The sequence below is a fragment of the Anoplopoma fimbria genome, chromosome 15 (genome assembly GCF_027596085.1).
Source record: "Anoplopoma fimbria isolate UVic2021 breed Golden Eagle Sablefish chromosome 15, Afim_UVic_2022, whole genome shotgun sequence".
Classification (NCBI taxonomy): domain Eukaryota; kingdom Metazoa; phylum Chordata; class Actinopteri; order Perciformes; family Anoplopomatidae; genus Anoplopoma; species Anoplopoma fimbria.
The window spans coordinates 10,506,746-10,531,961 of NC_072463.1; the positions used below are offsets into that span (position 1 = coordinate 10,506,746).

Below are 25,216 nucleotides of genomic sequence, written 5' to 3' on the forward strand. Positions count from 1 at the left end.
ACATCACTGTATCTGCCTCTCTTTTGGGTGCAGCTCGATACGCAGCCAGAATGCAGAGACGCTGCTTTCTGCCACCAAACCAGTTATCCATCATCAGCACGCATCCACCAACTAACACATGCACGCTAACTGTAAAAGCAGGCACACACACACACACACACACACACCACACACACACACACACACACACACACACACACACCACCAACCAGTACAGTACACTATAGCTTCATTACCTACATTTGATGGTGTTGATATGCAGCACAGTGTTCTCTTGCGCTCTCTTTTTTTTTTCTCATTTTATTTTGAAAACCTCTTGATTAGTAGGATGACAAATCTTTCTGACTGGAAGTCACTGTTCATCCTAATTCCCCCTTTCCTCTCCACTCCCCTGAGGTCACCGTAAGGTCACAACGCTGCCCTATTAAAAACCCAACAGCTAAATCCTTAATTATTTTTCTGATATTGATACCACTTTCTAATAAATACGATAAAACATATCTGTGTGTATTCATGAACTGCAAGCTCTTTATTGTTAAATCATTTGAATATGAATATGGGTGGAATGTGTGTATGTGATCCATAAATTAGTGCACATTTCCAGGCCACCACGACGCATCAGTGACGAAGATATCGAAAGAAATGCAGCCAGCTATATGAGAGATGTGATGAAGCATACATCCCTATTGTTGGCTAAACTAATCTGATCAGTTGGTCAATCAAAAAAAAAAAAAAAAAAAGAAAATCAAAAAAATGTATGATTATTAATGTTTCAGGAATTTCAATAACAAAAAGAGTGAATTAATTATAAAGTAATGTATTATACCACGGGCCTTTATTGCGTTGAAGGTGTGTGCACGCACATGGAACAAAGTGGTTTAAAAGGGTCAAAAGTTAATTAAAGTTGAAACAGTATTTATTAATCAATGCGCGCTACCCAGAGAAAGGGGAACGTGTGTGCACATTATAGCACGCGACAAGCCTGCATGCATTCATAAATGTCAACGCGGGCTCGTGCAAAGTGTCCAGCATCCTGTTGCGACGTACGGAAGCGCCTCGGGTCACAATTGAACCACCGAAATAAATCCCGTTCTAATACCGACGGGACTCCGGCGGAGATGACTTGAGCGGCTCTGACCACTACTTCCGTGCGCAGTGTGTGCGAGGGTGTGAGAGCAGCGTGTGTGTGTGTGTGTGTGTGTGTGTGTGTGTGTGTGTGTGTGTGTGTGTGTCAGTGTGTGTGTGTGTGTGAAAGCCACCACTAGTCGCCCCCAGTGCTCTTCAGTCTCCACTCTCCATTCTCACCGCAGACTGAACGTCACGTCCGCACTTGAACTTGAGTTTTTCTCCCATTGTAGAAGCCAGAGAGCCGCACAGAGCCGCACAGAGCCGCACACAGCCCGGGGATGCGGGACTCTGCAGCTATAGCACAGAGAGAGAAGAGGGTGGCAGCAGTCTGTCCTCAGAGCAGCAGCGGGCTCTGACTTAAAGAGTTCAAGTCCAACCCGCCCGCCTGGCTGGCGCTGCCAGTGCAGCAGAAGAAGTGCCCACACCACTTTGGCGACATCCAGAGAAGTACCGAGAGGGAAATTGGATTCCTATTTTCCCCCACTTTCAGACGTTAATTGGGGGTCATTTCACCTGCTTGCTCCGGACAGGGACAGCGCTGTGTCCAGGGTGGCCGGAGAGTGGACACAGGTAGTGACTGTCCATCAGGAGGTGACCGCCGACCCCCGCGTCTCGCCGTGCCTCTCCTCCCTCCGCTCCGCTCCTTTTTTCCGCTCTTTTCTGACAGATGGTGTGAAGGTAGAGCCGGACTACCCCCCACCCCCCGTCCCCGTCCCCCCCCTCCCTCACCACCAGAAGGGAGGCGCGCCACCACTTTTTGGGCACACTGAACTCCGACCGATCGCCGGGGCCGCCAAGCGCTGCGCCACGGCCGGCCACCGCAGAGCGCAGGAGCCGCCGCCGCTCGCTGCTGGAGGGACATCCACCGTCGCCCAGGGGTCAGTTCAAAGGGCCACATTTGGGGCCAGCAGTGCAGAGTGGTCAGTTCGGGGTGGCCAGCGAGCGGACGGTTTTTGTGGCCAGTTTGCGGCCGGTATACACGAGCAGCAGCAGCAGCAGCAGGAGGAGGAGGAGAGCCGACCCTTCCAGCGCCGCTCTCCGGGCGATGCCAGTGTAAATGCCAGGGCGATGTCCCGACGCAAGCAGGGGAACCCGCAGCACCTGTCCCAGAGAGAAACAACACGTAAGTATTCCTGCAACAAAAAAAAAACCCAGAGTCGGCGGTTCCTTTCTCCTCTCTGTTGTCATCTTGAGAAGTTGAGTGGATTTCTTTTTCTTTCACCCTGGATGGTTCGGTGCGTAAATCAGACTTGGAACAGAAAGTTTGTTGAAGTGCGTCCTGAAGGCCAGTTCTCTCACCTCCTGGTTTTACTGGCAAAATTAGATAAAGGCCCTAATTTACTAAACTGATTATTACGGCCATAAATAGTCTGCTATTATTAGAGCAAATGTACACACCGATCAGACAGGGAGGACAAGCGGGCGGTTGCGTGTTGGATTCCTCCCGTGGAAGGAGCTCACGGAGAGGTCGGAGAGAGTAAAAAGAGATGATTCCGCTTTTAGTTTTTAAATGAATGTCATCTAGGAGAAAAAAAACTTCCATTTTCAACTTGGAAAAAATATATATAATTACACCTCCCATCAATTTTGATCAGAAATAAAAAAATATATTTTTTACGCACTTTCACACGCAGACAGCGTTCCTTCAGCGAGGAGCAAATGAAACACCAGCTGTGTTAAAGATATATCAATATTCGATGAACAAAAATAAATAAATCACTTATGACTGAGAGTATTCATTTAAAACATATCTTTTTTATCTTTCGCTTCAAGAAAAAAAAAAAGTTTATTTGAACATAACAAGACAACGACTGCTCTTAATTATTGTTCCTGCTGCCGTGCAGGAATATTATGAAATGAAATAAATAAAACAGATGATATTCTTCTCTCTGCTCGCACTTTAACGGTGTAACACGTCGGGCTGAGTCTCTCTCGCTCCGCAGGGTCATTGAATCTTTGATGGACATAAGTGCCTCCTGCCAGCCTCTCTGTATTCACTTGATTTAGTTGGTTCCGTTCGATGTTTTTCTGCTGCGTGGCTGCAAAGCATCTACTTTGTAATATTAATGCTCGGGTTTGGATTATTTAATACCCTGCACGCCTTGACAGCGAAACATTCCAGGGTTTGCCCACAAGCACTGGTATATAGAGTGCAATACGTGACGGCATTTACGGGCAAAATACGGTACAATGAAGAATTGATTATAATAATGTGTATTAAGTATTAATACAATATTAAAGGCGTTTATTGTCGGAAAAGAAAATGAGCCAGAAAATAAATTTCATATTTTAGAAAGAGAGAACTTACTTTTTTTTTTTTTTTTTTTTTTTTTTTTTTCTGTTGTTGTTGTTATATGTCAAAACTAAATCACGCAAAGCATTCTCTCCCTCCATATTCAACGCAAACACCACGCTGATATTTTGTGCGTCTAAACTTCTCAGCAGTGACATTTCATCAGTTTTCAGCTGCAGCGCGCAGGCTGCTGTGCCCTACCAGAGCAGACCTTCATGCAGGACTTTAATTGCTGAAAAGCTGTTAAAGTTAAAGTAAACACCAGTAAGGGGACACTTAGTGAGGGGCAGCTACAAGCAAACTGTTATTGATTTTCAAATTTTGCAGTGATGAGTCTAAACACAAAGGAGGAATTGTTGATGGAGTACTTTTAAAATGCTGTGAAATATCACGTGAAGTTTGGTGAAAATGACTTCTCTCTTTTGTCCAGCTGGAGGTTATTTGGAAACACTCTTCTTGTGTGAAGTCTGTCGGATCAGATCACTTTCACTACAGTGTATCAGTGTGCACTTCGGTGTCACAGTGCATGTAATGTAACACCCGTATTTACAGCAGAGACTCAGCACTCCTCACCCAGGTCAGGGCCTGGCTGTGGGGTTCACTCCGCTGCTGGGAGGCCTGGCTGCACTCCCTTGCTCGTACAGAGACACACAATGTAAAGACTGCATGTGGCTCACAGCTCAAATTGTCTCCTGACGAGTGCAGATGTGCTAAACAGAGCTACAGTGTGTATTAGGACAGACAAACAGACGACTGGACAGACAGGTAACCGATATCGAGATGTGGAGAGACGAGAGAACGTGAAAATGGAGCTAAATGAGCTTCCTGTTTGTATCGTAACCAAGATGCTTTAAGCTCACTGTGTGTGTGTGTGTGTGTGTGTGTGTGTGTGTGCTTGCTCATGAGTGTGTGTGAAGTTTAAAATGTGTAAGAGATGCTCGCCAATTTAGTATGCTTGAGTACACCACACACACACACACACACACACACACACACACACACACACACACACACACACACTTATATATGTTTGTAGGGTTGCATGGACATCAACCCACACACACACACGCACATGCAAATTAACATGTGAATTCCCCTAACAAAAATATGCATAATTCTTCCCAAGCTGTCAGGTCATAAAATTTGACACACCTGTGTTTTTAAACGGAGCATTTTTTATTTGGATTTCACAACATGATGCATCACACTCCCAAATATAACATTGTGCATTAATGAAATATTCTCCAAGAAGGAAGGACAGAGGAAGAAGAGCAAGAGTTCCTCCCCTTGTTTGTCTTATGGTAGCGATAAGAATTGTTTAGAATGGTGAGACAGATTTCTTGTAGGTTAAATCGCTGATTTTTTAAATGCACTTTGGCAAGGCCTCGGTTCTAGTGCAACATTCTTACACTCAAAATATACGGGATATTGAAACCCCATTTTGCACACTTCCCAGCTGTCTCAAAGCTTAAAATTATTCTCCAATTCACCTTCTTCTCTTTAAGTTCGTCTTTGTGGTGTGAACAGATAAAAAAAAAAAGAGGTGAATCGGTGGAGATCTTTATATTTCTTTGTTGCCCAGGCAGATTTGGTGTGGGTTTTGGCATCGCCTCATCGAGACAGTTTACACCCGAAGGTGCAGACGTGCCGTCTGCTTCTCATTCACTGCAAATAACCCCAGCTTTCCTCCGAGAGGCTGATTTAGTGTGAAGCACAGGACGTGAGCTCCCATTGTAGCCGCACACACACGCACACACACACACACACACACACACACACACACACACACACACACACACACACACACACACACACACACACACACACACACATACACATTGCACACACAGATTTGCACACACACATGAGGAGAGAGAGCTGCGTGTAATTGCAATCGCCCACTTGAGATGCATGTTTCCCTTTGGCTTGTCAAATAGCCGTGCACCCTGCTGGGGCTAAGTCTTTGTCACTGAGACGGAGAGAGAGAGAACCTAGTAACTCCTAACTTCTTCATAAATGAGTCTTATTAAGTGCTGCAGCTGATTGTAATGAATACATTATGATATGCCCTAATAGTCATATCATTCATTATTTTAAATAAATGTCCTCTATAGGTTTAGAGACTGCCCTGGTAATACTTTATAGGGACGGTTCACTGAAATAAACAAAAAATATGTTATGGACAGTTTTTTTTTTTAATTAAAGGAACAGTCCCAATAAAAACTTTTGACAGATGTGTGTATTACAAAGAACAACCAGCACACTGTTTCTAGAAAGGCATATTGCTATTGACATTTTAATTTGATTTTTTTTTTACATTTTTTTTATTCACCACCATAGGTAAGTGAGATAATATTTTTATTGTTTTTATAGTAATTATAGTAATTCCTTTAGGTGCAAGTTGTTGTTATTTCTTGTTTTGAGCAGAAAACAACAAAAATCCGTTTTTGTCAGAAATGTTCATATACATGCAACAAAAAAAGTGTGTGTGTGTGTTTGTAAATGAGTGTGCACAGGATGAGGGATCCAGTTCCAAAAGAGCATGCCTTAACTCATTTTGTTCATCAGCTAGCTGTACACACTCTCCCACTACTGATACTACACCCACACACACACACACACACACACACACACACACACACACACACACACACACACACACACACACACACACACACACACACACACACACACACACACACCCTGCTATAGCCTGCATACCAGAGTGTTGGTTTCCTCAGCTGAGGCATGGTGAGCTGTCTATCTGTCAACGCTCATCCTTTAACGCCACACATCTACACACACACACACACACACACACACACACACACACACACACACACACACACACACACACACACACACACACACACACACACACACACACACACTCTGCCTCTCTACCTCTCCTTTGGTCTGTGTCTATGTCTCTCTCTCTCTCTTCCTGCTAGGGGGAGCTCTCAGGCTGTCAGTGCAGCGCTGGCTCTGCCAATGAGAGGGGTAGCTGAGTGCAACCGTGTGTGTGCGTGTGTGTGTGTGTGTGTGTGTGTGTGTGTGTGTGTGTGTGTGTGTGTGTGTGTGTGCGTGTGGGTGTGTGTGTTAACCAGATGACATCAGTGCTGAAAGACCACATTCACCTCTTAACTGTCAACACCTGCACACTCTGTACTTTACTGTCTCTTCACTTACACTTTTTATTTACACTGTGTACTGTAAATTCATGACAGTGACAGTATTCAGTATTCAGCATGAGTGTGTGTGTGTTTGTGTGTGAGCACACAATAGTGTATTGACATAGTGGCATTCTCGCTATTGTAAATTATTTGACTAAACATTTTTCAAGTTTTTGTGTGTGTATTTAGCTTTATTTCCGTTCATAGTATTTGTTTCCTAATCAAATAATTATGCCAGTTTGGTTTGAAGTTCGTTTTATCTTTTAGTTGAATTAAATTTGGTAAACTGCTTTAAAAATATTGCATGTGCTGAACAGCACTGAGAGCATATGAACTCTGCAAATTATCTCTAGATTAACCAATCTATTACATACTCTTATTCATTTGTAAATGGTTTATTACTGAGTAATACAATCATTAAATGTGTTGTGCTATTAAAATAATACTTTCATTTCATACTAATCTGAAATAAATGGTAGGTCTGTTATTTTGGGGATGAAGCACAACTCAGTTGCTCTGCTGTTTGGAGCTGTTTGCTGGGATTCTGAGGAGCGTTTGATTCCTACTACAGCCACTCTCAGACGGGTGACTCTGTGCTCACTTACTAATTCTTCCCTTCTCTAGTCTGAACTCTCTGCCACTCTCTGTATTAATGAAAGTGAGTCCAGCTACTACCACAATCAAACTGAAACAAATGTTTAGAATGATTTGCACATTTGCCTCGGATCAGATCAGCGTCTGGTAGGCTTGACTCGGTAATCCTGACGGACCAGAGCGGCAAATAGGTTTTCCTTTGAAATGGGGTCAAATCTGAAAATAGGCTGGGAGTCATAACGCTGGAACGTTTATTCTCAAGCATTACTGCTATTTCTGCTTACTTATGAAGGCATTTTATTAATTGCTAGAGCACCAACATGTTCTGTTCTAGTAGAAGTAATACTACTGTAGTAGAAGTAGTAGTGGCATTTCTTTTACTTTGAAAGTTGGCAGTAGAGAGGTGACAGGAAATAAGGTTAAAGCGAGGAGACAACAAGCAACAAAGACTGAAAATGGGGATGTTGTGATTACAGGGCACATACCAACACCGTCTCATCAGACAATGTACTTACATACACAAAAAGGTAGTAGATTTTATTAAACGTTTTGAGGTTACACATCATTTTTACAGAAGGGACACTAATACATTCTGACTTATGGCTCCAATTAACAAGATAAATTAATGACTTTGACTCAACAAATCAATAATGCTCCAAAAACACCACTCAGTAAAATTACTTGAGCTATTGTCATTTCTCACTCCAAACCCAAAAGTGGGAAATAGCAAATATAATAAAACCGCTACAAAAGTCTGGTAAGTTAACACCAGAAACAGGACAACACTTATGCCATATAATATATATATATATATATATATAGTCTCATATTAATATGATATCGATATATTGCCCAGCCCTAACTCCTAATATCACCATCATCCAGGATGCCTCAGGCATATCCATGATCAAACTGTGTGTAGTACTAACTTTGCAGTGGTGTGTTCAGTATTACTGCTACCAATAATCAACTCTGGACTCTGCTTTTGTTTGAAGCATGTGGATGATTTCAAAAGCCAATTGGAAACTAGGAAATAATTATTTATTTTAACCTTCAGATCAAAGATGTAAGTGTGTGTGTGTGTGTTTGTGTGTTCATATGTAGTAACCGTTAGTTTGTTCGGGTTTGGATGAATGTGGACTATTGCCTAGTGGGCGACTAATCAGTGTGTGTGTCTGCGGAGAGTGTGCGACTGTTCTGATCCGTGTGAGTGAGTGTGCCGTGCAGGCTCAGCCACAGACATTTCATCTTGATTCCAGCCCTCGCATGTGTATCTGTGTGTGGTTGAGGAAACAGTAAAAAGAAAACGTACCAGTAAAGTCGAGTTTTTATAGTTTTCCATCCACTCTTTTATTCTTAACTGGCATAACTTTTCTTGTTCTGGAATAAATTTGCAGGCTTTCATCATAAAAAAAAGTAGGATCATTAAAGCAATCTGTTGAAGAGAAGGGGAAACAAACATTTGAGAAGCAGCTTGCAGCTAACATGCTATCTCATCTGTGTCTGTGAATATTGTGAGGGTTGTGTGGACAGCGTGAAGGGTCTACATGGATTAACAACATGTTATCAGTGATAGTCGGTGAATGGAGGAAGCCGAACCCCGGAGACGGTAGCCCGCTCGGAGAAAACTCCTCCATGACGACAGGAACTCAAAGCAGTGGCGTTTTTGGCCTTGAGCAAAACACCATAGTCAGTTAAGCTTTCCAAATACCTGTTGCACTACCGTTAATGCAGATACTGGAGATGGAGTGTGTTATTTTTGAGCGGTTCATTTTTAGACGTTCCATTTCCTTTGATTTTTTTTTTTTGTTGTTCTTCAGCTTCGGTTAACTGAAATCCTATTAGCGCTCTTGCCTGACTCATCGAGCCTTATTAGGTAAATCAGGTGAAGTGATGCTTTTTCCTTTGCGTCTTTAATTTACATACACACCATGCACACCTCATCGGCGTGCAGTAATTATGGGCGACGAAACCACAACCAGATGCACATTTAGGTTTTTGACGCAGTCTTTTAATGTCCCTTGAAACTGGCTCTGGCTGTGAACATATAGGTTTTACAGTATATTTATAAACATTCATACATACATACATATCTGCATATATGTGTAGATATAACAACATTCTGTGGCTTTAAACGTATCAGACTGTTGGTGAATTCACACACACAGTAAGTCAACCGTATATTTTAGGTTGGACTGTCTTTTTTTTTTTCTCATATTATAATAATCATGATCTCTGTGATGAAGTCAAGTTTTCGGGGTCAGTGTTACTGTGGAGTGTGCTTGTCCCAGGTCAGCTCACTGGTTTTATTCTCTCTAATGTTTATTAGAGAAATACATTCTGCTGTACATGGCTGTTCATTTCAATAGCGGACAGATGGCTGCAGCCTGCAGGCCACACACACACACACACACACACACACACACACACACACACACACACACACACACACACACACACACACACACACTCAATGCATACAGTGTGTGTGTACCCATGATGTACACGTGTACATACAGACATGATACGACACACAATGCATCTAGTACAAACATGCAGCCCATGCAGAAGGAGCGGTGCAGTCGGTGTTTGGGGATGTGGGCTGACACATCTCAGGCTCTGTACACCTGCTCACGCACACACATGCTTCCTGTAGCCGTAGCAACAAAAAGCAAATATAATAATAATAATAATAATAATACATTTTATTTAACAGCGCCTTTCAGGTCACTCAAGGACACTTTACAAATTTAAAACAATTTAAAACAAGGGCAAACAAATAACAAAACCATTAAATATATACATATCATATAGAAAGCTTGAACCAAAAAAGGAATCTCCGCTTCTGTCAGAGCCTCTTCTTCAATCAATCAATCAATCAATCAATCAATCAATCAATCAATCAATCAATCAATCAATCAATCAATCAATCAATCAATCAATCAATCAATCAATCAATCAATCAATCAATCATGTGTTGGCCTGACGGTTCATACAAAATTATGTTCTTATTTTCTAATGATACATATACAGCCTTTAAATTGCATTTCTACAAACATTGCGGAAGTGTGTTTCTGTATTTGTGTGTGTGTTGGTGTGTGTGTGTGTGTGTGTGTGTGTGTGTGTGTGTGTGTGTGTGTAGGTCAATAAGTTTGTGGCATGTTGATAATTATTTGGCATCTCTCTCCCTCTCTCTCTCACATATCTTTCATACATATTTAAGTATAGCTTGGTAAACTATTTATATAGTCGATCATTTTCCTGTCTCCTCTTTTGGAATATTTTAATTGTGGTACCTCAAGCAGTAAAAAAAATGCACTTATGTCCAATATTAGTAATTTAACTTAATAATCATAGTTGGTAACCTGGACTTTATTAATTCCAGGTGCCATGATAAATCTGAGGGGTCAGAAGATGACATTTCTGATACTGTGTGGGGTTTTTTAAATTCATTTTTTACACATTTTTGTTTTTATATATTTATATTTAAATGTGATATTATTAGTAATGAGTAACTTAGAAATCAATATTAATACACTACAAAAAATCCTCTGCTGCCGTTATTTAGCGTTATTCTACAATTTAAGATCAGTGGCTGGATGTGCTCATTTTAAAATGGTGTTTTAATTGTGCTTGGCCTGAGAAGCCGCTTTGTGGGGATAGCCTCACACTCACAATGTCAAAAGCCTTTGGCAGTGAAACTGGATAGGACAAATGTGTTGCTAAGTGGGGCTGATTGTCTGTAGCCCCACTGAAATTTGATTGGCTACAAGCCAAGTACTGATGTTGTCATTTGCTCTTATTTGGCGGAGGTGAATATTTATTTAAAGAAGATAGTAATGGTGGACATGATGCATAATATGGAATAGAGCAGTATACCAGAGAGCTGAGGAGAATAGGTAGTTGCCTAATCGCTTGATAAGTTTAGAAATATGACTAGCGCTTTATGTCAAATTGTAAAATTGTGTAATTTGATTTTCCGTCCACCCAGAATAGTTGTTGCCCATTTTTCCATTTGTTATGAATTTTATCAGCGTCTCAGTGTTTTATCAGTACTCAGATTAACTGAACTATTATTACAATTTAAATTTACATAGCATGGTGTCCATTTCGCCAAGCATACAGTCATTTTTGCTAAGGACCCCCAAAAGGTTGTTAAGATAAGATGGTAGGGATCCACTGACTCGGATAACAGATGATTACTCTTCAACACACTGACTTTCAATTTAAATAAAAGATACAAACGTATTGAAAATTGTTGGATGCATTCCTCCCCCGATTCTGATTCTTATGATGTCTCTAGTGGACCAGATAAGCGGTTTCGGTCATACTGAAGCCTTTAGTAGAGGCTGCTGCTACGTAGGACACCTGCACAGCACACACACACACACACACACACACACACACACACACACACACACACACACACACACACACACACACACACACACACACACACACACACACACACACATAACACCTGTGGTTGCTGCTTCACACCTATCTCTGGGATGTCATATAGTATTCCAGGTGAAATGAACAGAAAAAGCAGCTCCATCCTTGTGTTGCTCAAGGGCCCATATCAGTGTCAATCATGCTTCCCAGCAAACAACGTGAGAATCAAACACACGTCATCTGATATGTATCTTCTGTTTTTCGTTTTTCTTATTGGACAGCAGAGGTTGAGCTCCCAGATGGCAGCCTGCTCTCCGACTCTCTATCCCTCCACCCGCTCCGCCTGCCCTCTCACCCTCTCGGCCTACCTCCCCACCCCTTGGACCCTAGTCTGGCCCACGCCCTGCCGTCCGGCCTCCATGCCGACCACGACTTGCTGACCTGCGGCCAGTGCCAGGTGACCTTCCCGCTGGGGGACATCCTCCTCTTCATTGAGCACAAAAAGAAGCAGTGTCAAACGCCACTGCTGGCCAATGGCTGCTACGACAAGATGAGCGACGGGGGAGGAGGAAGGGGGAGTCCAACGCTGCAGAGCCTTCATCACCACTCGCAGCGGGGGGAGCTGAGGAAGGTGGTCCAACCGGTGGAGATTGGCATCCAGGTGACACCAGAGGAAGAGGAGGAGGAGCTGGGAAGAGGTGAGAGGCGAAACAGGACGCCCATCAAAGGAATTTTCCCGAAGCAGGAGAACACAGCAGCAGGTAGGCATGATAAACACCCGCCCTTTAAATAAATAGTCCAGCTTTTTCATCACACTAAAGACAAACAACTTCTTCCTTTTTTTAGCAAATATGTAACTGCACATACACATACATAAATTTCCTTTTCAGCTTTTGTGAGGCATCCTGTTGAGACTTACCCATCCTCTCCAGCAACAGAGAGAGAGAGAGATAGAGAGGGAGAAAGAGAGAGAGAGAGAGTTGTTCATTTCATTAAAGGGAGAGGACAACAGAGAGAGAGAGAGTGGAGAGAAAGAGGGGAGCCCTAAACCCACTCAAGGACTCGGCTAGTTGAAACAATTTGTGAAAAACGTGACAGAGAGACTCACCCTGACTTTCATGGAGGAATCCAGCCTAATCCATCTGCTTAAAAGGTGAAAAGCTCATTAAAATTCAAATAAGCAAAGGAGCAAAAAAAAAAAAACACAGAAAGAGGGATTAAAAAGAGGCGAGTTCCTCCCCCCTTCAGAGGGGTAAAGAAGCAGTTTAGCAGGAGAGCAGCTGCGGGGGGAAGAGCCCCAGCAGTTATCTCTGAAACCAGTCAAGACGCTGAAAGAAAGCCAGAGGGGAAGAGCAGAATATTCCAGAACTCCTCTCAGCTGTCCTGCCTACTTAGAGGTCACTGCTTGTAGAACCACAACTCTGAAGCTCGGAGCTCGACAGCAGGTACACGCCAACGACCAGCAGGTGCTGAAATGACTCAGGAGTCAACAGCGAGATACCAACTTGTTAAAGATGAAGGCATATTGAAAAACAGCATTACTCTAGTTTGACATGTAGTGTGTGGCAGTTGAAATAAAACGCTGTTTAGGTTTACTGAGTATTGCAAACATAAAACCAGTAAGTATACCAGTCCTAGATGGCTCGAGAGGTGTATTTCTTCTAGAACTAAATAAAAAAATGTAAAATACATTTTCATCTGCAACTATCGGATTAAGACAGAATAATAGCGTGTAGGTAAAATAATTAAAATAAGTCAAGTTATTATACATTTTTTTTTTGAACAGGAATAAACCCATTGATGATGAACTAACTTAGGTGTAACATTTTTTAATAAGAGTTGCTTTAAGACAAGATTAAAATTTGACTGTAAAATAGATGAAACCTGGCATTCAATGTTCTAAAATGTCCAAAATGACGTTGCGTTGAAATCTGCTTCCAAATGTAGGACATGAATCGATTTGTTAATGTGTATTCTTAAAATTTAAGTTCAACCACTACTGATCAGTACCCTGAACCCCAATCTGGTGTTGGAAGGGTTTTTGCTGTAGTAACTGTGGAAGATCCATTCTTGGGACAGCACCACTCCTGGTTTGCGACACCATTTCAAAAGTTTGCTTGAAATCAGTTGGACAAAAAGCTAACTCAGGAAGAGAGAAATGTTGGCTCAAAGCCACGTGAGTGAATGCCCTCACATGTGACACTCCTGACTCTCTTTGCCCCTGTAGTGCGTTGGAGCAGGACACTCTTCTAAATGTGTCAGTCTGCGGTTTGGCCTGCGCTGTAAGACACTGTGTTTGGGCCTGAACTTCATCAATATTTTACCAGGCTGTTACAACTCTGCTAGGCAGCCACAAAGCACTGCTGAACACAGCACAGCCACCTGAACCTCTGAAAGGGCGCCACTTAGGTCCATAACTGCGCTCTGGCTCTACGTTTAATGCTTAAATATCTGAGCAGTAGGAGGGTGCAAATAGCTCTAATACAATCTGTGAGTATCTGCAGAGCTGCACTCAAGCATGTGCAGTAATTGATTATACTTGTTCACGTCATTAGCTCTGCATTATTCAAATGCATGTGCATAAGTATATTTTTCCCCCTGTGTTTAAACGTTTACAACATATATAACTGTAGTCCTCCTATGAAATGAACTCCACATGTGCAGAAGGTTTGAAATTGTAATTGCACAATATTTCCTCTTTAACAGAACGTGCAATCATTTTCACATTAAAAGCCACAACATATTAGCGGCTCAATTCGACGTGCACTGCAGCAACTGTAAACTATATTGCTGCAATAACATTTTATGTTTCAAAAATGACCCTCGTTATTTCACAATTTCCACAGGAAATATGGCCAACTAGCACCTTATTACCAAAAGGTGAGGACAGACGTGTTTATTAATGGAGCTGGAGTTTAATTTGGTAAGAACACGCTCGGCCCTGCTCAAAATTAACGGGGGACTGAATTATGGCAGGTGGAATTCTCTCTTTGTAAGTCAGACCGAGCTTTTCTTCCAATAGATTTTTACACCTTGCATTAAAAGGGGGGAAAAAGGGCGAGAGGGAAGAGAGCAGGAAGAGAGAGAGAGAGAGAGAGAGAGAGAGAGAGAGAGAGAGAGAGGGGAAAAGTGTTCAGGGAGTTGGGAGTGTCAGCTCAGAACACAACTGGTGACAACTCTTCGTAACTGGATCCCAGGAGCTCACACTACTCCTCTACTCTCAATTTTTTTCACTTCCTTGTATTCTTTGTGAGTGGAAGACACACATTCACACACGTGACGGTTTAGGGAGGGATCCATTTTGATTATGAGAAAGTCACTGTGAAAGCATGCACCCATATTTAAATATTGTGTGAAGAAATACTTTGATTGATCATTGTTTTGTCCGTGATACCGTGTAACTAAACCTTCAAAGACAGACATCAAACTGCCATATTTTACAAGCACATATTTAATATGTTTTTACAAACCGTGTCCATTTTGATATGGGACAGCAGTCAGCTTTCTCTCCACCTGTCATCCCGTTTTCTGGACGTAAATGATAGCCATCGAGGTGTACAGTAGACCGCTGTTTTTCTGTACATCACCACTGGAGGGAATATAACATGGAGAATATCCGAAAGCACCATTTTACCACACAACACACAGGCCTTTAGCGGCTTTGAGCTCACTAATATCTGGGGAAAAAGAGTAGACAGCCTCCTCTGGACATCCACCCAGCTCCTGACTTCACCCTCCACTCCTCCACTGGACCCAGTCAGCCCACACAAACCCATCTCTGTTATGGTTTTCTAATAATATTCATAAAATAAATAATAATATAATAATCATTTTGTATAGTCTTTGGATATGCAATGATAAGTGCTGGGTAATATGTTTGTTGATATTGTCCGATGTCAAATCTCTATTTGATCATGTAACAGTAAGATGGTGTGTGTGTGTGTGTGTGTGTGTGTGTGTGTGTGTGTGTGTGTGTGTGTGTGTGTGTGTGTGTGTGTGTGTGTGTGTGTGTAGCGTGCGTGGTGTGAACTAGGTCCCATGGTAACAAACTTACACCACTGGTTAGCCCAACATGCTATCATTATCTGAACACGAAACCAGTCACTGTATCACTGGTGAAATCTGATCCTAGCCAATAATCAAAATCCTCAATGCATTTTTATTTTAGTTATAAAATAAAATAAACATTTTATCTATTGTAAGATGACAGAGTTCCAATTATTTTTGTAGGGACAGATACAAATGTACCTCAGCTGAGGGATCTGTAGTGCTTCAGACCGACTGCTAAACCACAGACAGGGTTCTCCTGGGAGAAAGATCCTATTTTAGTTTGATATCCAGCAGCACTTCACATTCACACAGAGATCCACACTAACATCGACCAGTACCACCACAGTCACATGCTAGCAGGGTCCAGTTCCCCTTGCTCAACTAATATCTGGGTCTAGGGGCATGAGGGGCCACCTTCTGGTCCAACACCCTCCAGACTCCCAGGTGACTGTCAGTCAGGATAGATAAAACTCCTCGGAGGTGGAACCCTGACAGTTTGAATTAGAGAAAAGAGAAGAAAAAATATAACTTTTACTTTAAGGCACACGCATACATCCACGTAGCGTACACATATCAGTGGAGAGTGTTTAACACCACCTGACGCATTGCTGTGCAGCCCTTAAAGCCCTGTCAACCGGGGTTTAATTCAGACATTTAACCAAGTCTAGTTGGAGTGGAGAGGAACACACACACACACACACACACACACACACACACACACACTCATACAAGCACACACACACACACACACACACACACACACACACACACACACACACACACACACATAAAGGGGCGTGTAGTTTTGACAAGCTCAAATATGATGACACCCTCTTAATCTGACAGAGCCATTTGACAGGCTATGTGTGTGTGTGTGTGTGTGTGTGTGTGTGTGTGTGTGTGTGTGTGTGTGTGTGTGTGTGTGTGTGTGAGTGTGCCAGCTGTCTAGCACTACCTCTGCTTTAACATTTTTTTCTGTTGTTTTTCCCAGCTGACTTTTGTTTTCCAGTTGATTCTTTCTTTGTGTCACATTACATGGTTACACACACACACACTTACAAGTAACACACACACACAGCTTTAAGTTGATTGTTGGACAGAAAAAGAAAATAATTTATATGCATAATTTTAAACAGGATGTGCAATATGCAGAGTAAGACACAAGAAGAAACACACTTAATGAAAAAAAGCAAGAGGGCATGTTTGAATCTTAAGTAAACATAATGCACTTTGGACACACACACACACAAACACACATATCTTCAATAAATAATGACTGAGCACAGTGGCTGTCCCTAAAATATTTACCATATGCTTATTTATCTTCCAAATGAAACTGCACAAAGACTTAACAAAGAGCCCCGGCACAGTGTCTGTGTGTGTGTGTGTGTGTGTGTGTGTGTGTGTGTGTGTGTGTGTGTGTGTGTGTGTGTGTGTGTGTGTGTGTGTGTGTGTGATATAACAGCCTGTACTTTAGAGGCATTACGGTGCCCGCTGCTCATGTTTTTTTGCGTTGTTTCAATAAAGCTGGGAGGCCTCTCGGATGGAGCGCCGGCCTTTTTGAAGTGGTAATTACTTTGGTTTGTATCGCTGCTCGCTCTCTCTCCCCGTCTCTCTCTACCTCGCTCACCCTCTGTATCCTGTGTGCTTTTGGCTGGTTTCAGTTTGGGTGTTGGTGTGTTTGTCTGTGTTCACACACAGTATGATGCATTTTTAATAGGCCCGAAAGGATGTGGACGGTCACACACACACACACACACACACACACACACACACACACATCGAGCAGTGAGAAAACTATGCCTGTTTTTTTAGTCTGGAACAGTCCCTTGAGAAATGTAATTTATTACTTACTACTTAGTGACGAAGTAATGACATTATTTTACTTATTGCTCCACAGCTCAATCCGTGTCGTTACTTGATACATTCCTTTCTGTTACATGGTTGTTTTCATTCAAACGTGCCTTCTCACTACTCCAAAGCTGACACACCCCCGTGCTACATCGTCAGTATGTATGGCTGGGAATCAGACAGCCACATATTTTAGCATATATATATATATATATATATATATATATATATATATATATATATATATATATATATATATAAAAATACATGTGCATGAACGTGCAGTACACTTAAGGTCCCGGTTTGGGGGTTTGAAAATATGCTCAGCCTACCTTAGTGTCATAAAATGTCAAACAATCCCAATCCCACGCTGTCCTGAACATGTGATGTGAGCATGTGAAGCTTTGTGGTTTACCAAACAGCTGGCATACAGTCAGGTATTCATCAAGCCCCCAGGAAGGGCGGCAGGCTCAGGGCGCCAGAAGCAAATTTCACATAGTGGCAAAATGGTGGAAATGCAATTCACTCTTCCTTCATGTGATGCCATGGGGCCTGGAAAGACATTTTCTCATAGACTCACACTGAAAAAGAGACCCATATATATTTCATATAATCAACTTCCCAGTAGAAACACTTGAATATCCCTTATTTAAAACATTAGGTCCCAAAAGTTGTTAAATGCACAAATAGACTAATCAAGAGTTATTTTCCTTCAGTTGTTTATGTTAATGAGCCAGAGAATGTGCCTTTTTGATTTTTTGTCACAACTCATCATCTTTTTGTAAAATCAGACCTGCTGTGTGTGTTTGAATGGTGAGTACCTCTCATTTTCTCCATCCCCTCCTCTCTCCACCTCTTCTCCTACCTTTCCTCTGTAAATCCAGCATCCTGGACGCAAACCAGCCACTTAGTGCAAACCAGCTGAGACGTGAAGCTGGAAATGACACAGGCAGAGCTGGTTAGAAAGACATGGACAGGGGGGGAGAGGGGTTTTAACATTAATAGAGCATACAGAGGCATGTCGGCATCTCATGTGCTTCTTAGCATTTTCAAAATCCCTTTTTCCGATTTTCGCCTCGTCGCCTCTCTCTGCCACGTTAATCACTTTGCATGCGCTCATTTAAATATTAAAATTGTCTTTAATCATCAAAGCCAGTGAGCATCATGCATATTCATATAATCTTACCCCCCCCATCCCTCCATCCCCTGGATCTCAGGTTCATTACTCTGCTGCACAGCCATTAGCCACTTCCCTAATCACACAGTTTACACACACAGACTAGACCATGTGTGCACGCACACACATGAACACAGCTAGCCACCAGCGCTAACCAGTGCTAATCCGCTAACTAGACTAAAACACACAGGCATCCCTCCAGTCTAAACTGACGAGAAGACTTGTCATCCATCCCGGCTGCTAGATGGCTGGAGCTAGGAGTATTTGTCAAGAGGCTCGATGAAACCCTAATTTGCATAATGACTTTGTAGTTCTGCATTAATAAAATTTGCATATGAAGCCGTGTTAATTACTCCTGATCAGCCTTTTTTGCATTCATGCATGGTAATTTTCGGGGACTTGCGAAAATTGATGTCCTGGCGTCAGGAATGAGATTGGTGGAGGAGGCTCTCTCTGTGTGTGTGTGTGTGTGTGTGTGTGTGTGTGTGTGTGTGTGTGTGTGTGTGTGTGTGTGTGTGTGTGTGTGTGAAAGCAGATGAAGACGGGATGCAGATGATGAGGACAGGATTGTGGTGGTGGTGTGTGTGTGTGTATTGGGGGGGTACATTTTACAACACACACATTCACATATAGTCACAGAGGAATCTGTGAATATATTGTTTACTCACACTTCTTCATTTCAAACAGTACAGACTTTATTTTGCACTCAGCTTCTGAAACTAAATCTTAACATGTTAACGTGTTAACATTGCGGTGAAATATGGTGCAGTAGCATTTTAGATAAAACATCCCCCTAAATAGAGTCCCCTCTGATGTGTGACCCTCAGAGGTCGCTGGACCCCACTTTGAGAACCACTTGGTTTAGCAGCTACTGAGACATGACGTTTACTTTGCTGCTTTTTTTTTAATAGCTTTGAAAAATCAGCTTTCCTTTGATGAAAATGGCATATAAGTGAGCAAAGGTTGATCTTAGGAGCTTTCCGTTTTTTTAAAGCTTTTCCCTCAAGCACCAGCTCATTTAAATTCCCCACGGATTCCATCAGGTTTAACAAACCTCCTGCTTAACCCAGTTAGCGGGGATCTTCGTGGTCCCATTGAGTTTGGGCATTTATTCATGGTATTTTTTGTTGGCCTGTTGCTTGTGGTTTTGGCATATGTGTCATGTGTGTTGTTCTTAGATGCGCAAAAAATCTAGAACGCAGTGGAGGACTGTTGCAAAAAGGAGAGAAAATGCGTGTTTTCTTGCTGGTCTGTGATTCATTAAAATGCATCAACAGAATTAAAGGCAGAAGTTATTACCAGCATTGAGATTCTGAGGCGCAGGCCAACGCAGAGACGTTTCCAACAGGATGGTCATGATCACAGGCAGTCGTGGATAAAGATTTGAAAGTGGTGATGAATGATGAAGATTTTTCTATTGATTTGTTTTCTCTCCATTTGTATGGGTGGGAGCTGGTGAGAGGTCTGTGTTCTGCTCTGCATGTCACACTGATCACTTCTCATTAAGTGAAGTCCTTCCCCTCTCGGTTCTGTAGGGGGCATCAGTTCAGCCGTGGTGGCTCTCGCTGCTCATGCTAACCACCGAGCTCTTTCTCCTCTGTTAACTTATTCAAATGTAAAATGTCACTTTCTGTGCTTCCTGTGGGAGAAAGTTGGTAAAATGTATGCAAAAATAACATCAAACATTCTAGTTTTTGAACTGGTTACACTATTATCTCTGTTTGATTTGGAAGTATGAGCCAAAGTCCAGAGCTGCTGTGGAATTGTGTTTTTTGCCCTGCTACATACAGGCAATTCCTTTGTTCGCAAATCTAGATTTTCAGTAATGTATTATTAATCAAAGTATGTGTATTATTAAGTCAGTCGCATTTTGTGTTACATAACACCATAATTCACCTGCTATTGTTTCTATTGCAGTGTCACTTTGGAGGATAAGGAACTGTTAACACCTAAAGGTTGCTTTACTGATGACTTATGGAATTTCCATTTTTAAAAACAGAGGTAGACCTGCAGACCTTGATCCAAATGAATTATTCATTAACGTTGCTGAATTAGAGTCCAGCCACAATTTGTAAAATCAGTCTAATAGAACAACTTAGCAAAACGGACATATCAACAACATTCACTTCAAGTGTCATCAGAGCGGTGATGATCGCTCTGAGGGAAGTGTAATCTCTGAATAAACTATAGTACTTTGGTAAATAATCCCTCTGTCCAAGGGAGAGACTTTCATATATCGTGTTGGCTTCTGTGACTGAGAGATCAGATCAGGCGATAAAGCCCTAGGTGTAGTTTGTTTCCAATTGTGTCCCTGAGCTCGGAGGAGTTGTCAGGCAGGTAGTATGTGAAAGTGAATAGAGAGAGGAGAAAGGCAGGAGGAGGCTGATTGAGAGGCTTTGTGGAGTTGACAATGGCTGGATGCAAAGCTACACTTCCCAATGCATTCACGTGGACTCACTGCTGGTGATGTTTCAGCACACAGGCCTCCAGGAAAGGCTGCTCCCCGCACTCAACCCCAACGCCATTGTACGCTATGTAGACTGCAGTGTGTATATGAGAGAGTGTGTTTACAGTGAAACTGTGCCTGCTGCTTACAGTTTCTTGTGTGTGTGAGACAGAGCTTTGTGTCTATACAAATCTTAATTTTTGTGTCAAACTGGAACACATACATGTTTGTGTTTACACTGCAATTTTTACAAAGCAAATCTGTAATGTGAGTGTACGTTTTATTGTTTCAGCCAAATGTGTGTGTGTGTGTGTGTGTGTGTGTGTTTATATTTCCTTTTTCATTTATTCATTCATTATCCATAACTGCTTATCCCACACTGACACCTGCAGCGAACATGCTGAGAACATGCAAACTCCACACAGAAGGCCCGTCTCGCCCAGGAATTTAACCCGGGCCCCTCTTGCAGTGAGTGCTAACATCCACACCACCGTGCAGCCACGTTTCATTTTGTGAGGGTGAAATGTGTGTAAATGTGTACGTGTTTGTAAAGAGTTGGTCATTTGTGAAAATGTCTTTAGAGGCAATTTCAGTTTTGTGTTTGCAGACTGATGATTTATTTTGAATCATGACATACAGATATGGTCTGAGCTCCATATGATAAGTTCTTTCAGTACCTGACGCTTTCACCCTTTTTCAACACAAATTTAGGGACAGAATGAAGGTGAGTGTCACATTCTGGCATATCTAGAAATATCCCATCTGCAGTCGAGTAATAATTCACAATATTTACACTGAAATAAATGCATGTTTTACTGCTTTTTATCTCTGATACATGCAACACAAGTCAACCTATATCAAAGCTTATTTTATCATTAACAAGTTCCAATTAGATTGGAATAAATACAAACCGATACACCATATCCAATGTCGGATAAAAAATGATGTGCAGTAACAAACATTTAGCACCAAAGATGGAGACCAAAAAATGAAACCCATATTTAATTTCTAAGAACAGGATTGCATTTGTGTTTGTGCCAATATGAACTTGGCTACACACTGTGTCCTGTATGAATCAGGGTGCAAAGAGTCACAGTGTTCCACATAAAGACATCAAGCTCCCCGTCTCTGACTCCATGCTCAGTAGAACTGCGGTATCTTCCTACCACAGCGGGGGAATAAACTTGACAGTCATCTGGACTGGAACTGGCAATATATAAATGTTTGGCGCCCTGCTCAGCGCCAAGTCTCTCTCTAGCAGCTCTTTTTGCCTTTTTTTGATCACCTGGAAGTATCTCCTGTCTTCCCGCGTAACACTGTTGTAGACTCTGTATTTACTCCTGAGTTGTGTTGGACTGGGACCCAGTCGCAGGTGTTTCCTGTGGAGGAGTTCTCCATGCTGAGTGTCAGAGACCAGGCTGCTCTTAGTCTTGTCTCCTCCAGACAGAGCATTCTTTTTTCCTCACCGTCTTTGAGGATCTGAATCAGCATTCGTTCCTTTTGTCGTCTATCAGCCAGATACTGGTGGCTTTCACTTCAAGTCTGCATACAAGATTTGATTTTGTAAAGACAGAGTCAGAGACAGAGTCCTGCTAAACACAAACACACCACCTCAGAAAAAGCTATTACATACGGTAACGTTGATGCTTCAAAAACCTCTTCGGACAAATCAGTCAGACTCTTGACTAAAAATAACTTGACAATATTGTCACTGCACAATAGCAGGCAGCAGCGGCTCCTGCCCGGCCGCGCTGACATGATGAGATTACCACAGTGTTTTGCTGCGTTGGGGGACTCATTACTGCCCCTCTCCTCTACAATGGGCTGTTGGCGTTAAGCACCGGCCAAATCACCACTTAACAAAAGCTAATTTCTCACTTGGTTAAACTGGGAGGGATTAGGGGCTCTGTGACGGCGCAATCCATGTTTGGTGAAGAGTGAGGGATGGAGGGATGTTAGGAAAGGATTTAAACCTCAATTACAAGGGACTGAGGGCTTTGGTGCGTCCGTGGCGAAGGTGGGACTCTGAGGTTTAGCGACTTCGCTGGAAATGTTTGCCTCCTTGTCGTGCATGCGTGTGGGTGTGTATATTTGTGCATGCAGCCGAGGGTGGCATAGCCTGACAAATACATGTTGATCCCCTTGTTTAGTAGGGTTTAAGTCTCCCCGGTTTCACATACTAGCAGCACACGGGATCCACACGAGGAGGGACGACTCACAATCAAAGCTTGTGACACAACAGCAATTTAAACCCTTCCTGTTTGTGTCATGACATGGGAACAGCAGATGGTTGGGTCGGGTCTTACATTGTCATCCACTTCAAACACTTTTAAAACTCCTTAAAGAAGCTTTTTAGAACTTAATACTCCATACGACGCAGAACCACCCTACACCCCATTTAAACCACCAACACCTTTGCAATGTTGCATTTGAGGGACTTTTGAAACTTTTCAAGATAAAGGCACCCACTGTTTTCATCCTCCACACAGCTACCTTCTTCACTTTGTGTGCTTCTCGCTCCCCTCAATGACAGCAGGTTATTTCCTGGTCATTTGGGACAGCTACTAAACACCTTTACCCTTAGATGTTCAAGCATACCCATTAGCTTAGCATCATCCTAACAAAGTCCTAGCACACAGTAGAAGCCTTTCCAGCCCCATGTAGCATCTCACAGCACTGCGTAAAGCCCTTAAGCACCTCTTAAAACCATTAAACACCACCCCTCCACCACTGCAACCCGACCGACTTTTACTGGCTTGCAGATGTTGCTGTCTGCAGCGCTCAGATTCATCCATTTCTTTGGTGTGAGGAACATTCTTGGTGGCGGTGCAGTAAAACCAGAGCACTGTTGTCATCCCAAACCAGATTTTTTTAGCTGCTTTTAGCATCTCCCTTCTCCTCTAGAATTTTGAGGAGAAGAAGGGCGGGATGAGGAGGGGGTTCGATTTCCCCCATGAACACCAAACCCTTTCGTTTGTATCAAAGCTTTGCCTCACCCCCGCTGACACCCCTGAATTATTCACTTAGAGGAAAAGATAAACAAAGCTTGCTGGCTACAGTTGTTCTATTGATTTCTCTGGGCAACATCATAGATAACAAAAAGAGGGCCGGTGGAGGGGCTGCTGCTGTCTCTCTTTTTTTTTCATCTGTAAATAAATCAATAACATGCGTAGTTTTTCTCCTGAGAAAGCAACCTGTGTGCTGTTTCCCAGGAAAGTTAATAATGCATTTAAATTATATCTACTTTGTTATTTAGGTAGTTAGTGCATGTGTCTATGGATCGGGGGGGCCTTGCCATGTGGGAACGGTCTTTTCTACCTGTTGGTAAGGCTACAATTGCCCATCCCTTGGGTAAATTGCCATTCGGAGCAAGGTTGGGGGTAAACAATGCTGGCTGAGGGCCAACAACCGGTAGAACAATCACTCTGATTAGAAACAGGCAGGTCCTCCCTGTCCTCTACGCACACACTGAGTCTAGGGTTACAGACAACATCTTCACATGCTATGTCAAAGTGTCTTTCAGCTTGTGTGTGACACACAGCTGATTTTTTTGGCCCGTTTAACAACACTCCAGGCCAACCGCAGGATCCCTAAACTGCCCCTTTGGCGCCACTTGAATTCTTGCAGATTAAAAGCATACCTGGGAGGAAAGAGCAGGTTGGTGGGCACAGTGTTTCTCCCTCCATGACAAAGGCTGCTTAATCACCAGAGGATTTCTCCATTGTTTTCGATCCCCCTGCCACAAAGCACATTATTATGTCATCAAGATGCTTAGGTACACTCCAATACCACGTGGCCACCCATGAAGGCATTCACAACAACCACAGGATCTGAAATGTTTTCTTCCCCTGCCCAGCTGCGATTGGTCAGTGGATAAAGTGTGACCGTTCGCCAGCGGGCTTCAGCCCACGGCGGGCCTCCCATCATGGCTGCCGGCACAGGACCGCCATCTGCCTGGCACTGGTGAGGAGTATTGCTAGCAAGGGAAATCAGATCAGTGCATCCAGGGTAGTTTGATGTGAGCTTGACTGCAACAGCTAGACAAAAGCATTCATACACACAGGAACACTGAGAAGAGTGGAGCACATCCAGTAGCGGGTGCCCTGACC

At 42.7% G+C, this 25,216-nt stretch overlaps 1 protein-coding gene across 2 annotated transcripts in view; it reads left to right on the plus strand.

The window, feature by feature from the left end:
* Positions 1 to 2,017: 2,017 nt before the first annotated feature.
* The window catches only part of bcl11ba (BCL11 transcription factor B a), a 40,880-nt gene continuing 17,681 nt past the window's right edge, over positions 2,018 to 25,216 (plus strand). The window contains exons 1-2 of one of the 2 annotated variants that reach the window (XM_054614224.1): positions 2,018 to 2,251; positions 11,865 to 12,344. In XM_054614224.1, coding sequence (XP_054470199.1) covers positions 2,197 to 2,251; positions 11,865 to 12,344 — 535 coding nt within the window. In that variant the 5' untranslated portion in view covers positions 2,018 to 2,196. The remainder of the gene's footprint in view (positions 2,252 to 11,864; positions 12,345 to 25,216) is intronic. The other variant, XM_054614225.1, reaches the window with a different exon arrangement.